At 43.0% G+C, this 17,756-nt stretch overlaps 1 protein-coding gene across 1 annotated transcript in view; it reads right to left on the minus strand.

Moving 5' to 3' along the window:
• Positions 1 to 8,601: 8,601 nt before the first annotated feature.
• The window catches only part of swt1 (SWT1 RNA endoribonuclease homolog), a gene marked incomplete at both ends in the record, with an annotated part of 109,094 nt that continues 99,939 nt past the window's right edge, over positions 8,602 to 17,756 (minus strand). Inside the window, one exon of the mRNA XM_084308342.1 lies at positions 8,602 to 8,692. Within this exon, the coding sequence (XP_084164468.1) occupies positions 8,602 to 8,692 (91 nt within the window). The remainder of the gene's footprint in view (positions 8,693 to 17,756) is intronic.

Here is a 17,756-nt window from a genome sequence, read left to right on the forward strand (position 1 = left end):
CCCAAAGAAAAACCTGATTGACAGCCTACACAGAGGCGGGTCACCGAGAAGGGTCAAGGTCTCTATGGATTGTAACCATACTAGCTAAGATAAGATATTCCTTTATTGATCCCCTTGGGGAAATTCAGGCATCATAGCAGCATGGGGAGGGGGGAGGGTAGTATAAGACATGGTACAGGTGACATAATTATAGTACAGTGAAGAAGTAAAAATAAAATAGAATAAAAAAGCAGTGTAAACAATATAACAAATCAATATAATTAACTGGACATGTGCATATGGGCAACAAGGTGCGAGATGAGGGTATGTATGCCCTCAGTTATATTTGCCGTTAACATTATGTATGCTACTGTATCGGAGTGTTGCACTTTCAGGCGATACATTCACAGTCCAAAACGATTCAGATCTACTCCAGTAGCTTAGTAGCACATCGGCTCTTCAAAACATTTCAACACGGACTGACCGTGTTTAGTTGTTCATCAGAAGGCTTGGTGTCTTGACAACAAGTGGAGAAAAAGGGGGAAGTGTTCCGTCTCGAGGGTGCGTTCTGTTGTGAAAGTGGAAGAGGAAGCTGAATGAAATCATAATGGGAAGGAACCGACCAGCTCACCCTGCAAAAACATCCACTGGCTCCCCATCAACTACCGAATCCCCTACAAGATCCTCCTCCTCATCTACAAATGGCCCCTCCACCTCAGTACTTTTGTCAAACAAAAAACATCTCATAAAAGATCTACCCAGAGAGGGGACTGTACTGTGCCGTTTAGGTCCAGCTCCTTCAGTCAGAGCCACTCAGTTGTGGAACATCCTACCAACTGAAATAAGACACTGTGCTACCTAACACACCGTTAAAAAAAAAACTCAATACCTGGTTATTAACCAATCAAACATGCAGTGGTGCAGTCCTAATATGGGAACTGGTAACACGCCACGCCACGTGCACGCGCACATAACTGATTTATACACACACACACGCACACACACACACAAGCGCATATACGCAAGTGCAATCTTTCTATCATACAAGCTCTTCTTGCTCTCTATTTGTGTGAATGTGGCTGTGCGCGTGGAAAGCTGGCGCGCAGCACAGACGCTTGATTCAATATCATAAGCAGGTAGACCCCCATCACGAATTCCGAGCCACATTAGTATTCACCTCCACTGCCTGTGTCACACAGAATGAAGGGGGAGATGCATTCAGATAGCCAACACCCAGACACTTAGTCTACCTGCGCTTTTTGTTATGTAAAACGGTGGCCGGGTACTAGTCACAACAAATGGATACAGCGCATTTTTGTGTGCGCGTACACGCGAGTACACATCCGTGCGCGATCGCGCGTACTTCTGCCTCAGTGATCTGGTAACACGGCGTGTAACCGGGTGTGACCGCGACTGCACCACTGCAAACATGTGATCACTTTTAATCAGTTCATTGTGTATTTTATTATTGCTTTTACTATTATGTTGGATTGTTGTAAATACTGTGTTTTACTTTTAATGCTTCTGTTCTAGGTGTATTGTCGGTCTCATAACATCTAGCCAAAAGGACTACAGTTGCGAATTAACCAGCTGGCTAAAACTGACACATTTACAGAAATGTTTATTAATGTGTATGGTCCTTTTTTAAATAAACTGAAACAAATCCCTGCACGGGTTGGCCCCTTCACTCCAGCACGAGGCCTCCGCTCCTCCAACTCCGACCTCCTCACCATCCCCCGCACCAGGCGTTCCACACTGGGAGACCGAGCTTTCTCTGTAGCTGCCCCCAGGCTGTGGAACTCCCTCTCCCCCTCCATCCGAGACTACGACACAATCAACCTCTTCAAAACACACCTAAAAACACACCTGTTCACACTTGCCTTCACGCAACACGGCCCTGCTCCCAAGTAGCCCACCCCCGACTCTTTTCTTTTAAACTACCGACCCCCTTGTTTTTGTTTATTTTTCGGTTACTGTTCGTCCAATTGGACAGCACCTTGCTTCCCTTTTTTTTTTTTTTTTTAATATATTCTTCCCGTTACTATATATATATTCATATTTTTTACCCTCTCTTTTATATAGCTTCTCTCTCATTGTAAAGTGTCCTATATATAACCGTCGGTAGTATGATAGTAAAGGGTTAACCTTCTGTAGTGTGGCAGTGAAAGGGTTAACCTTCTGTGTAGTCGCAGTGAAAGGGTTAACCGTTTGGTAGTGTGGCAGTGAAAGGGTTAAACCCTGCAAACACTGTTTATTACGCTGCTGTTACTGTATCTTCTGTACAGCACTCTTCACTCCAATAACACAATACCTCCAAAACATCTTTATATATAATTACACTTGTTTCATATTTTCTATTTACTTTATTTCTATATTTCTCTTCATATTTAATTCTAGTTGTGTTGTTTTTGTGGTATTTGTGTGAGCAGGCACAGAGACAATTGTTTGTGCAACGTACTTCAAAAAAAACTTTATTTTGCCTTCATAAAAACATTGAAGAAAATATACAAACGTAAAAAATAGATTTTCTATAAAAGTATTTACATTTTCACTCATCAGCATCCAAGATGAATTTAAACAAAATGTATAAAACCAACCGCAACAAACATAATTAAATAAGGTATTAATAAAACAACCACAACAAACACATTAAATAACAAACAATGCATTTGTAACAAAAACAATGAACTATAAAATTAGCTGAAAAGGTTAAAGGTGTTATAGATGATATTTGTATAATAATTGACAGATTATAAAAAGGTGCAGAACAAAAGTATTGCTTTTTCAACCAAAGAAATATTGATTAATGAATTTATCATTTAAGAAAATGTTGGCGGGTCCAAAACAAATGATGTTTGTTTACATGTATCCCCTCCACGTAGGCTTGGGCGGTATAATTTTTTTAATCGGAAGGTTCCCAGTTTGATTCCGGCTCCTCCCGACAAAGTGGTGAAGACCCTGAAGCGAACTGCTCCCGATGAGCAGGTCGGCACCTTGCATGGTCGCCTCCGCCCTGAATTGGGGCATGTGTTGAAAAAGCACCATGTAAATGCAGCCATTTTACAAAGGATAGTTGTGTCGCGAAGCCGGCTTCAAGCGAAGCATCACGCAACTCTATATTCAACCTTTAAGATGTGAACTTGGTCTGCTAGATCGGAGAATTGTCCTGAGTATCATGCGTCACTGGCAGACCCCTGGACAAATACTTGGAGAAGGCGTTACCAGGTCAACACTCAACACTACGGTTTCAAGTGGAGGATGGTGTCTTTAGAGGTTTGCTGCAACACATGAATCTGCCTTTATGTGTGAGAATTGTGTTGCCATGTTAAGAATGTGACATCATCCGATATCCTTCATACTGATTGTTTTGTGCAATCCAGAAAGAATCTTGTGCAAACTTCTCTCCACCTACTAGTGTGAATCGTCATCCTTTTTAACCACAAAGTTAACAAACGCCTCACAACTTGTTTATGGCAGATTTCACTTCCTCTCAACAGGGATCGATTTTTGCAATTGAAACAGCTGTTGAGTCAATAGCTCCTGCCGTAATAACCACATGTGTAGCTGGTTAAGGTCTCGGGCTGCTTGGCTGAGAGTTTCTGCACTTGATTTGCGATTGAGAAGTAAGTACATGGCAGAGGAAGATGGTATCAAGCCATGGATCCCTGGACGTCTAAGGGAGTGAACTGCAAGAAAACGTCTAAGCACCGATGGTAAACTATAGCCTATGCTACAGAATTAATTCAAGAATGGACAAAATCTGAATTGATAAACTGTTGAACTTTGTGGAGTCGCCAGCCGCTTCCTTTCACCCGACAGGTAGGAGTTTCACTGGGAGAACTTAATGCGCAAGGAGGTTCACGCTATTTCCCCCCCTACCTGCTGAACAGGTGCCTCGACTGACCAGTAGGAGTCACTGTTACAACGACCAGGACTCACCCCACGACTTCCCACCCACCCACCACCCGCAGGAGCCGGAGGTACTGCCGACACCGGGATTTGAACCCAAGGTCTCTGCAGTGGTAGGCGAGTGCATTTCAATCGTTTCTAACCTCCACTGCTGTTTTCCCCCCCACATCCTGCTGCAGGGACTGCCGTCATGGGGTACACATGGCAAACTGTGGTCACTCAGTTACGGATGATCTGGCAGGGAGGCTTAGTGGGACATTTTAGTAGGACGCGTGCAGTGATTACGTACGTGCTTCTAACGAAGCCCGCGACTAGATGAGCCTCGAGTCTGGACAGCTTCTTGTTTTTAACACAGAGTTTCCACTTGTCAAACATCTCTCTGTCCAAAGAGGGAACAAACCACAGTGCTACTTATACTCTTATTATTTCCCCTTAACATATTGAATACATTATATTGTATCAATCGTTCCTGTGACAGTAATAAGGCACATGGGAAAGAGCCGCTCTCCAGGCCGTGTGACGTTCAGGCATAGCGGAGGTACATCTCTGCGTAGGAGTGTGACTGAACTACGAAATTCTAACCAATCAGCGTCAGCGGTGAGTATGTCACGACCACCATCCACCCTTATATCAACAACTGTGTGGGTCTTCTCCTACAGTAGAGCTCTCACAGAACCGTGTGGGGGCACGGTGGTGTAGTGGTTAACACTGTCGCCTCACAGCTAGAAGGTCCTGGGTACGATTCCCGCGTGGGGGACCAGGTTGCCACATTGCCAGGAACCCAGGTGGGGTATCTCCTTTCTGTGTGGAGTTTCTGCATGTTCTCCCCCTCCCCCCCCCCCCCCCGTGCTCGCAAGGGTTTCCCCTGCAGAAAAAGAGATAAACCCAATGGGGGAAAACAGCGAGAACAGATCACTAACGCTGTCACGTCCATGACGAAGACGGACAGGAGCACTAGAATTGGTAAGATTGGGAAGGACGACGGGTTTGGGAAAGGTGCAGAGAGACATTTTCATCGATGACCGTGTGGATCATAAACTGTCATAAACGAACATTATATAAGATACATTTTTAAATGGTAACGTCAATCAGTTCATGACATAACCACATACCACACACAGTTTCCGTTTGACATGCTTGATATGACATTAGATCATCATTGTACAAGGCTAGTAATCCCGGATGGCTGCTAGCTAGTTGGCTTGCATCAGCTTCTCTATTAAAAAGAACATGCTAACCTTTTGGGAAATGTGCTTATTTGTCACAGCATGTAAATAAAATGTTTGAAGTTGTTGGAACGTGTATTTAGTTACTTTTGACGGTAGGCTAATGGTCCGTATCCACTTCTAGTCATTGTGTAAGATAGCGCGCTCGCTGTGAGTCTCTCTCTGTACTGCACGCACAGAAATGAGAAGGGTATCCATCTTCTTGTCCGACTCTGGGGAAGACGGCAAATAAACAAATGTCCCCAAAAGTTGCCGTGTTCTTTTAAAGTCGTTTGTGTTTCTAAAATACAATGGAAACTGATTGTACACACAACAACATAATTGATCAGTTTACACTCAGAGCGGTCGGGGGAAAAACACATTTCTGCAGACGGAACTAATTTGTCTCCACGACAGAACTCACACGCCGACGTTACCGTGTTCTAAAGTATTACACAACACACACACACATGCTGTGCGTTATGATTGCCGCTCTCTACAGTGTGTGTGGTTGGCAAGCTGCCAGTGATGGTGTGAAAGCCCACCAGGATGCAGATGGATCCTGTCCGTCCAGCACACAGCGAACCTAGGGTCCCCCAAACCCATTTACCATGACCTCCGACCTAGGGTCCCCCAACCCATTTACCATGACCTCCAACTCTGATAAATACCAACCCAGGGGTTACAAGGTGACCGCTAAGCCGTCTGGTGTTAGTAAGCACACATTATGTCATCACAGAGATTACTTATTTTGCCAGCAATATATGATGATATCATTTACTAAGCAGGAACATCCAGATGGCTGGTGCTATTTGCTTTAAAAAGGTAATGCTGTCAAACAGCGACCTCTAGGGGACATATTGTGAAAATGGCCTTTTCCTGTGTTTTGCATTGTTTTCACAGCATGAGGGGTTGTCCCAACACTGAGAACATGTTAAATGATGTACATAGTGTTGTTTCTGCAGTTTATCTGTTACAAGAACCCTCCCTCTTGAAACGAGACATTCAGAATTGCAGCCACAACCACCGTAGTTAATAACGTGAGTGTGAAGATATCTCAGAAAAGATGTGCGTGTACAAGATGGCAGCTCGCTCTTAAAACGTTCTCTTTTCCACCTAAAGTTGACAACATGTTTGACGGTAGGTTTGATATGCTATTGCTGGATCTTGAGTCATATATTGATCTGCCATGTCTAGGTTTGACAGTTTGATCTGAATTCCGTTTTGAGGGTACAGGCTCGTGCACCACTGCTAGATGTACGTTAATAATAGTTTTCGTACAATAAAAGCTCATTTCAGGGATAGAAACACAGAAATAAGTGTTTAGTTGTCCTCGAATACCTATATTAACTTGTTGAAAAGGACTAAAACATGTCCCATTTAAAATATTTGTATTGGTCTGATGTGTAAGTTGGAGTTGAGTGGGGATAGGGGAAGGGTTGTTATTGCTGACCACACCTCAATATATACTGTATATATTTATTTGTGTGTGTGTATGTATTTATGTATAACATAATATAGTGATGCACCGATGTGAAAATTGTGGCCGATACCGATAACCGATATTAATATTGCTGTTCTGGCCGATACCGATATTTACCGATGTCGATATCTCTGTATAGAACACTTTTTTATTATAATCAAATAAAGAGCTATTTTCCAAAATGCTATTTTTTTTTTAACTTTTGTAACTTATTTTCAGAAATGACAGATATTTTGAAACTATTTAAGGCCAAAACATGTAAAAAGAAGAAAAAAAAGATACAAAATAATAATAATAATTTTAAAGGGGAACTATCTTATAAGTGTTTAGCATTGTTTACTAGCTATGTGGACTTATATTAATAGGATCTATGTCTCTAATTCTCATATTGGCGCATTCTTCCAATTCTCCTCTCACAATATTCACCCTCACTGAACTGAGTCATCTGAAAATGTGCATATCTGTGATGTCAGAGATTTCTCAGCTGCATAATAATGTGGCAGTTGATGTGGCAGTTGGCACCAGGCCACACAGTGGTTGGAGCCCAGCCTCTAAACAGCTTAAGATCTTGAGGTAGAAAAATGCTGTTTTTGAGTACTTGATTAGAAATACAAAACCGTACAGAGGTGTTCCATAGACTCACAGGAATTGTGTAAAATTGCCCAAATAGTGAAAGAAATAGTAAAATAGTTCCCCTTTTATATCGGCCCTATCTTGATATCGGACCGATACCGATGTGTAAAAAAACGGCCATATCGGCCGATATTATATCGGCGGCCGATATATCGTGCATCACTAACATAATACATAGATAACTATAGTAATTTATAAAAAAAAAAGTCCAGACCGCTCGACAGAGCCTGGTGTAACCATGTAATAGCAACCCCTCCCCCTATCCACACTCAACTCCAACCCAGACCAAAACAAAAAGAAAATGTAAACAAAGTGCAATACCAAATGGGACCCGTTTGCCTAGAGGTTACAGACTTTACCCCCTGCCACCTGACAGAAACATCCCCACTCAGTGCGTACAGTGCAAGGGTGACTGGAAAACAGCCCAACAATACTGTAAACCAAACATTACATTCCATGAACAGTTCTACCTATATAGTCAATAGGTAACTTTTTTTTTTAACATTTGAAGTCCCACCGCTCACTGCAACATAGTACAAAAATAAATAAAGATAATTAAAATCAAATCAAATAAACTATAATATCTTTATCTTGCGGTTATTAGATGTGGTCATCTGCTGCCAGTGGTGACCGCAGGAAGCTCCAGGTGGTCCAGAACAGGGCAGCACGGTTGGTACTGGGCTGCTCACTAAGGTCTAATGTGAGCCATATGCATGCCCGCCTCTCTTGGCTTAACGTTGAAAATAGATAGTCTTTTAATATACTTGTGCTGTTCAAGTTGGTCATGAGCAGTAAAACTCCTGTTTTTATACATAATCGGATTGTTTTTAGTAATACTGTGCACGAGCATTACACTAGAGGTTCCAGTAGTGGGCAGCTTGAATTGCCAGGTCCTAGAACCAGCGCTTTGGGGAGATCTTTTATTTTTATAGCATTAACTCTTTGGAATGGCCTGCCTCGGAACCTCTGCTGCATTTACAGTAGATTCACTTTAAAAAATAATCTTAAATTGTTTTTAAATTGTTTTTAACACTGTAAAGTAATTTTTTGTTTTACACTAATGTAATTTTAGCTATCTTAATTGTTACAGTAGTTTCATTATGCATTGTGTGTACTGACTTTTAATAATTTTTAATTTTTAATACGTTTTTGCAATAGTGATTGTTTTTGTATGTTTTTTTGTGTGTGGACCCCAGGAAGACTAGCTGGTTGCTATCGCACCAGCTAATGGGGATCCCTAATAAAATAAAATAAAATAAATTTTATTCTGTTGAGTCTGTGGAGTTGGATGGTGCGAGACATGGTTGTTGTTGTCTGAGTCGGCCGAGTTGTACTTCCTTGCGCTTCCCAATTGGTCTGCGGCTCGGTCCGAACTTCCTGGTCCCGGTCCAATCAGAGCCAAGCGGAGGGAACGGCCTCGGCACAGCGCTCCAGACTCACCTTGAGCACCATCAGCTGCTCTCCACCGATCCTCAGCTTCTCCCTGGAGAGAGAGAGCGAGAGAGAGACACACACACATTATGAATAGAGAGAGAGCTAGAGAGAGCTATAGCGAGATAGATAGAGCTAGAGAGAGAGAGCTAGATAGAGAGAGAGAGAGAGAGCTAGAGAGCTAGAGAGAGATGGAGATAGAGATAGAGATAGAGATAGAGATAGAGATAGAGATAGAGATAGAGATAGAGATAGAGATAGAGATAGAGATAGAGATAGAGATAGAGATAGAGATAGAGATAGAGATAGAGATAGAGATAGAGATAGAGAGATAGAGAGATAGAGAGATAGAGAGATAGAGATAGAGATAGAGAGAGAGAGAGAGAGAGCTATAGAGAGAGAGCTAGAGAGATATAGATAGAGAGATAGAGAGAGATAGAGAGATATAGAGAGATATAGATAGAGAGATAGAGAGATAGATAGAGATAGATAGAGAGAGCTAGATAGAGAGAGAGATAGATAGAGATAGATATATATATATATAGAGAGAGCTAGATATATATGAAGATAGATAGAGAGACATAAGAAAGAACAGAAAGATAGAGAGAGATATAGATAGAGAGAGAGAGCTAGATAGATAGAGAGAGAGACAGATAGACAGAGATATAGATAGATATATACAAATCAAGTGTTCCTTTATGAATACCCTTGGGGGAAATGCAGGTATCATAGCAGCATGGTGGGGGGGGGGTGGATTAAATCAGACAGTAGTAATAGTGATGATGGTATACATGGTCCAAACCAGAGTCTGTGCAGTGTTTATAATTTTTTGATCCACTTTTTCTCCCATTTTCTATATTTTCTCCAATCCCAATTTCGTATAATCCAATTCAACCCTCCCCTGTCACGAACGCTGTTTCTTGCCTCCCACAAGCCGGCTGCAATGTGGACTAAGTCATACATAGCACAAGTCCCCTCCGGTACTTGAGGTAACAGCAGTCGCATCTTTTCACCTGCGCAGCTCGATCTCTCAGTGGCGAGGAGTAACGCGTGGGAGGCTCACGCTGCCGCAGACACTTCCTGATTCTACTGCGCAGGCGCACCAACCGACCTGTAGGAGTTGCTGTCCACAACGCCCGATCCCCACCCATCAGTTTCCCACCCCCTAATACGGCCAATGTGTATTAGTATGAACGACCAGCTAAACTGAAAGCAATGTGGAGCGCTGGGCTCGAACAGGCGAGCCCAGCGTCTCTCCACATTCGTGGCGAGTGCCTTGCCCACTACGCCACGTAGCCGCCCTGCAGTGTTTATAATTAAGAGTCAGAGAGAGATAGAGGGAGACAGAGAGACCAGATGAAGGTAATGTTTGTGTGTGTGTGATATATATAGAGAAAGAGATATATATAGATAGATATAAAGTGATAGAGAAAGAGAGACCAGTGGAGGTAATGACTCTGCCCAGAATGTGTGTGTATGTGGGTGGGAGAGGAGAGTGGGATAGAGAGAGAGACAAAGAGAGCGATAGAGAGAGAGCGATAGCGAGAGAGTGAGAGCGAGAGAGAGCGAGAGAGATAGTGAGAGAGAGCGATAGCGATAGCGAGAGTGAGAGCAAGAGAGAGAGAGAGCGAGAGAGATAGCGAGAGAGAGTGAGAGAGAGTAAGCACGTAGGCGGGGTAGGGTAGATAGCTCTGTGTCAGAATGTTCTATTCAGAGAGCATGTTCTGTGCAGAATGTACATCTATAACAAAGTGTTTGTATTCAGAGAGCATGTTCTGTGCAGAATGTACATCTATAACAAAGTGTTTGTATTCAGAGAGCATGTTCTGTGCAGAATGCACATCTATAACAAAGTGTTTGTATTCAGAGCTGATGTTCTGTGGTTGGTTGATTGATTGATTTTTATTGTGGATTAGAGACATCATCCAAGGGATAAAAACATGATAAAATGCAAGCACTTATTTCCATCATGGTCCCTGGTATTAAAAAAACAGGACATACATCAACATACAACAACATCATAAAACATTAAGTTACAATATAAGATAAATAATAAATAAATATGCTACCCTCTCTTTCCTATCAAGTCAAGTCAAGAGTTGTATTTGTCACGGCATACAGGGCATACAGTGAAATGCGGGTGGTGCCCGCAGCGATTGTGCAATAATACAAGTAATAAAAATAAGACATAACAGGTATAATGTACATAAAGTTTAAATGCATGGTAAAAGACATGCTAAGGTCCTGTGATAGTGCAATACAGTGTTAAGCTACAGATGAGGCACTGGGTCTTATATACACTACGATACAATACTATACTATACAATATACAGTTTTACTATATACTATATATCCTTATGCTATCTTGCTATACAAGAACCATTCCCGTTCTTTATTTTAAATTTTTTTAATAAAAAAATGTTATAAAGTAAAGTGACCTATGCCGATAGCCATGATCATACATACTTTTTTGAAGCCAGTTAACCCGGGGGCCTGTTTAATGCTGCTAGGCAGGCTGTTTCACAGTACTGTGCAGAACGTACACAGTGTTTGTATTCAGAGCTAGATGTTCTGTGCAGAACGTACATAGTGTTCGTATTCAGAGCTGATGTTCTGTGCAGAACGTACATAGTGTTCGTATTCAGAGCTGATGTTCTGTGCAGAACGTGCAGTGTTTGTATTCAGAGCTAGATGTTCTGTGCAGAACGTGCAAAGTGTTTGTATTCAGAGCTAGATGTTCTGTGCAGAACGTACATAGTGTTCGTATTCAGAGCTGATGTTCTGTGCAGAACGTGCAGAGTGTTTGTATTCAGAGCTGATGTTCTGTGCAGAACGTGCAGAGTGTTTGTATTCAGAGCTAGATGTTCTGTGCAGAACGTGCAGAGTGTTTGTATTCAGAGCTAGATGTTCTGTGCAGAACGTACACAGTGTTTGTATTCAGAGCTGATGTTCTGTGCAGAACGTACATAGTGTTCGTATTCAGAGCTAGATGTTCTGTGCAGAACGTGCAAAGTGTTTGTATTCAGAGCTAGATGTTCTGTGCAGAACGTACATAGTGTTCGTATTCAGAGCTGATGTTCTGTGCAGAACGTGCAGTGTTTGTATTCAGAGCTAGATGTTCTGTGCAGAACGTGCAAAGTGTTTGTATTCAGAGCTAGATGTTCTGTGCAGAACGTACATAGTGTTCGTATTCAGAGCTGATGTTCTGTGCAGAACGTACATAGTGTTTGTATTCAGAGCTGATGTTCTGTGCAGAACGTGCAGAGTGTTTGTATTCAGAGCTGATGTTCTGTGCAGAACGTGCAGAGTGTTTGTATTCAGAGCTAGATGTTCTGTGCAGAACGTGCAGAGTGTTTGTATTCAGAGCTAGATGTTCTGTGCAGAACGTACACAGTGTTTGTATTCAGAGCTGATGTTCTGTGCAGAACGTACATAGTGTTCGTATTCAGAGCTAGATGTTCTGTGCAGAACGTGCAGTGTTTGTATTCAGAGCTAGATGTTCTGTGCAGAACGTACACAGTGTTTGTATTCAGAGCTGATGTTCTGCATGTGGCTTTATATTGCCTCTTCACTGGCATTACATGTTCTACAGGCCGCCAACACACACGAACTCATGTACACAAATAACACACACTCCCACACACACACAAGCACAGACAATAGACATAAAGATGGACAGACACACACACACACACACAAACACCCCCACTCAAACAAACCTCTTTTCACACGCACACAAACTAATCACACTCACACACACACCTCTCTGGTCTTGGCAGTGGAGACAGTGAGAGTGCTTGTTGCTTGTTTGTGCGTTTTCTGCTCCTCTTTTGTTTCTATCAGAACATTACGTAACCGGTGGTGGTGGTGGGGGAGGGGGAGCGAGAGAGTGTGGGGGGAGAGAGAGAGAGAGAGTGTGGGGGAGGGGGAGAGAGAGAGTGTGGGGGAGGGGGAGCGAGAGATAGTGTGGGGGAGAGAGAGAGAGGGAGAGAGAGAGAGGGTGTGGGGGAGAGATAGAGAGAGAGAGAGGGTGTGGGGGAGTGAGAGAGTGTGGGGGAGAGGGAGGGAGAGAGAGAGAGGGTGTGGGGGAGTGAGAGAGAGTGTGGGGGAGAGAGAGAGATAGAGAGATAGAGAGAGAGAGAGCGATAGAGAGAGAAAGAGTGGGGGGAGAGAGAGAGAGAGAGTGCGAGAGAGAGAAAGAGTGGGGGGTGAGAGAGAGAGAGTGCGAGAGAGAGAAAGAGTGGGGGGGGAGAGAGAGAGAGCAAGATAGAGAGAGAGAGAGTGAGAGCGAGAGAGCGAGAGAGAGAGCGAGAGAGAGCGAGAGAGTCAGTGTCAACACCACCTCCTCCTCCTCCTCCTCCTGCAGCTGATGCAAGTGTTTACTGTATGTAACCGGCTGAGAGACGGCAGGTTGTGGTACGTTAGGTTCCTCCCCCTCCCTCCTCCTCCTCAACCCCCCTCCTCTTCCTCTTCCTCCTCCTCCCCCCTCCCTCCTCCTCCTCATCCCCCCTCCCTCCTCCTCCCTCCCCCCTCCTCGGTCACTGTCCTCCCACCTCAGAGTCAGAGTCACGTGGTTCTGCTTCCAGCGCAGGTTGTGGTACGTTAGATTCTGTCCTCCCACCTCAGAGTCAGAGTCATGTGGTTCTGCTTCCAGCGCAGGTTGTGGTACGTTAGGTTCTGTCCTCCCACCTCAGAGTCAGAGTCATGTGGTTCTGCTTCCAGCGCAGGTTGTGGTACGTTAGGTTCTGTCCTCCCACCTCAGAGTCAGAGTCATGTGGTTCTGCTTCCAGCGCAGGTTGTGGTACGTTAGGTTCTGTCCTCCCACCTCAGAGTCAGAGTCACATGGTTCTGCTTCCAGCGCAGGTTGTGGTACGTTAGGTTCTGTCCTCCCACCTCAGAGTCAGAGTCACATGGTTCTGCTTCCAGCGCAGGTTGTGGTACGTTAGGTTCTGTCCTCCCACCTCAGAGTCAGAGTCACATGGTTCTGCTTCCAGCGCAGGTTGTGGTACGTTAGGTTCTGTCCTCCCTCCTCATGCGGGCTCAGTCACTCCATTAATAATCGGATATACTTTCTTCTAATGATAAAAAAAAATATCTAAAGATTTTGTTGTGATGAAGAATCTATTGTAATCTACACTGCCCTGCAGAAGCAAACCGCAGTGACCACGCAAACAGTGAAACTGAGAACAATGGCTTTAAAGTAGGGATGCTCGATATTGGCTTTTTTACCGATACCGATATTGTCCAACTCTTAATTTCCGATACCGATATCAACCGATACCGATATATGCAGGGTTCCCAGAACTCTAACCACAGGATTCAGTAAGTAAAGCTAATAGCTTTGCTTCCACTACTGTCAAGTATTTCATACTAATGTCCAGAAATCAAAACTATCCCTTTAATCACCAGTGCTATTGGATTGTGGGATTCCTTTTCATATATTGTGAATCATTTAGTTAATTTAGTTAAATATTAGCTCAGATTTGTCAATAAAAAAACATGTTTATTAGGCCTATTTAACATGTGACATTCCATACTTAAGAGGACATTGTGACATATTATGTCAGATTGTTTTGAATGATCTCTCTATACATTGCCCTGCCCCAGCCAACACCACTGATTACAAGGAGAAACTGTTTAACTGGGTTCCACGGTGAGTGTGAATGTCTGTCATGCAGGGAACAAACTTAACTTTTTGACTTACCAGCCATTTGGCTGGTAGATTTTAAAAACGACCAGCCGGGCAGATTTTTTACCAGCCAAAAATCCAATTAGTATTTATATTGTAACGTTTGGCCACTTTAAATCATTGAACAGAGAGAGAGAGAGAGAGAGAGAGAGAGAGAGAGAGAGAGAGAGAGAGAGAGTAGATAGATAGATAGATAGATAGATAGATAGATAGATAGATAGATAGATAGATAGATAGATAGATAGATAGATAGATAGATAGATAGATAGATAGATAGATAGATAGATAGATAGAGAGAGAGAGAAGGCAGGCCTGAAAACCTACCTGTTCAAAAAGGCCTTTGACTGTTAGCTTTTTATTTTAATTTTATTGCACTTTTGTTTTTAAATTGTCTGTTTATACTATGTTTTTAATTAACTATGTTCTATTTTTATCTTATTTTTATTCTGTATTTAATTTTATTTGTTTTACTAATAACTATTTTTTTTAAAAGATTTTAACTGTTTTAACCATATAGTGTAGCACTTTGGGATCCCAGTGAACAAAAAGTGCATTACAAATCCAATCTATTATTATTATTATTATTATGTGTGGCTGCCGCCCTAGCGGACATCTGTGCTCTACTGAGTGCACCTTTCTAGTCTAGAGAGAGAGCGCTGATTCCCCGTAGCTGAGCAGGGTTGCATTTTGTCAACACAAGTTGGAACCCTGGAGGAAGCGATATAAGGAAACGAATTGCCAATAAATGTGAAGTTATCTTTGAACCTGTTGCAGGGAATATGCCTCCACATATTTGGTCAAATCAAATGCGAAATAGTAAAATATCAGAGCACAATCAAAAACGCGATTGCAGGGTTTTCTTGTAGGCTAAAGAACGGGTGATGTAAGACCTCATGTGCGTCTCAGGTTACAAACTTGACCTCGTGAGCAGAGCGCATCTCATTTACATTTAAAGGTTAATTGTTTGTAAAAATTAGAGCGGACATGTGACACACACACACACACACACACAGTTTCAACTCACCACCGCCGCATCATATTGACGACCCATTACCTGCCGGCCGCGGTAGAAGCAGTGTATTTTGTTAGCCGCCAGGTGGCGGGCAGACCTTAAATTCTAATCGCCAAATTATAAATCTACAAGCCAATGGCGCTGGGCGTGTAACTATTTTGTACCCTGCTGTCATGTGTCCGTCATGTGTCCATCATGTGTCCGTCATGTGTCTGTCAGTGTCATGTGTCTGTCATTTGAAATGTATTTGAAGGATATACATTTACATTTACATTTAGTCATTTAGCTGACGCTTTTATCCAAAGCGACTTACAAGTTCTGTACGACAAGCCATCAGGAAGGGCACAACTCTATCAGCTGAGCAACAATGTTCATCAAAGTGTTGAGTGCTACAGTGTAGGTTAGTTTATTAGGACAAGTGCATGACAGTACGGTTAGTTAGGGTTAGATTTTTTTTTTATAGTTTTTTTTTTTTTTATTCAGATAATGGTTGAAGAAGTGCGTCTTTAGTCGACGGCGAAAGATTGGACGTGATTCGGCTGTCCTAACTGGGGTGGGTAGTTCATTCCACCATTGTGGGGCAAGAACTGAGAATAGGCGACTTCTCTTTGATGACCCTCCAGGAGCTTGGATAGGAGTAGGTCTGAGGCGGCCAGAAGATGCAGAGCGTAGGGGTCTTGAGGGTGTGTAGTTAGAGACCATTGACCGGAGGTAGGCGGGAGCGGTTCCCTTTGCCGCACGGTATGCTAGGTCGAGGGCCTTGAAGCGGATTCGTGCAGCAATGGGGAGCCAGTGCAGGTCCCTAAGAAGTGGGGTGACATGGGCCGACTTCGGTAGGATTGAGATCAGGCGGGCCGCTGCGTTCTGAATGAGTTGAAGAGGCTTAGTGGCAGTGGCCTTGAGATATGCTATTTTCAAGGGGGTCCTTAACATAAAATACAAAACATACAATACAATACATAACATAACAAAACACAGGACAACAAAATACACTTCCACACTGACAGACGCTCTCCCAAGCTCACCCCCACAGTCCACACTGATTCCTCCCAAGAGGATCGTCAATATATATATGTTCATGCGTCTGTCATGCGTTTAGGTTGACGACCGGGATGTCACACAGTGTGAGACAAATAAACACACACACACGGTTTGTCATTCCCACAGCATGAAAGCATTGTGCACAAACTCATCTGCGCGCACGCACACTTACACAAAGTCACTGACCCGTATGTGTGATGTACACACAAAGAGCAGGAACTGTGTCGCTTGTGTTTGTATTACATAATACATTTGGGTATTACGTCCCACTGTAATGAACTTCCTCCAAAACAGCCCAGAGGGACCGCAATGATTTATTGAATAGGATTCAATTTAATGCTAGGTCACGTGTCTCGGCGGGTGACATTTAGACACTATTGTTGTCTACGACCCAATCGGTGTAGTTCAGGTGACATGTAGCCTCTCCTCTAGCTCAGCTGCCATGGCAACCAAATCCATCATCTTGGAGAGAGAGAGAGAGAGAGAGAGAGAGAGAGAGAGAGAGAGAGAGAGAGAGAGAGAGAGCGAGAGAGCGAGAGCGAGAGAGCGAGAGAGAAAGAGAGAGAAGAGAGAGAGAGAGAGAGAGAGAGAGAGAGAGGACGATAGAGAAGATGAGAGGATAATATAAGATAGAGAAGAGGAGGACATATGAGGAGAGGAGAGGATAGAAGAGAGGAGAGAACAGAAGAGGAGAGAACAGAAGAGGAGCAGAGGAGATGAAAGGACAGAAGAGGACATAAGAGGAGAGATGATGAGGACAGAAGAGAAGAGGAGAGAGAGGAGAGGATGAGAGGGGAGAAGAGAGAGGAAGATAGAGAAAAGTATCCACCTTCACAATGTTCTAAATGGTTTATATTTGTTACTTTTAGATTTGAAGAGAAATGTGGGTGTAAACAATGATTCATAATTCCACATCAACAGATCCCCCAGTGGTGGGTTCATCATCATAACGTCCCCCTCACCTCTCCATCCTTCAGTCTCCACCAGTGGGGCCACCCACCCACTCACCAACCAACCGACTAACCAAACGATTAACCAACTACCCAACCAACCCAACAGCAGACTACCCAACCCACCTATACTGTCTGTGTTTTTACATATTTTCTTTTCTGTACGGTTTCTACTCTGCTCCTGTTTTGGATTAGTTGTAGACACACAGTGTTTGCTCTGTACCTGTATTCCAATGTGGATTCGTCCATACATCATACATGGCAAATAAAATCTCTGACTCTGGGTTAATGACTGTATAATAAAAAACCCATAAGTTCGAAAGTTTGTTCGTTAACATTCGAATTCTAAATAAAAATTCGAATTTTTAATAAAGAAAATAAAAATCTTTTTATTTTAAACATTTAAAAAAAAATTTAATCTTTT

The sequence above is a fragment of the Notolepis coatsorum genome, assembly GCF_963971535.1.
Source record: "Notolepis coatsorum genome assembly, chromosome: 2".
Taxonomy (NCBI): Eukaryota; Metazoa; Chordata; class Actinopteri; order Aulopiformes; family Paralepididae; genus Notolepis; species Notolepis coatsorum.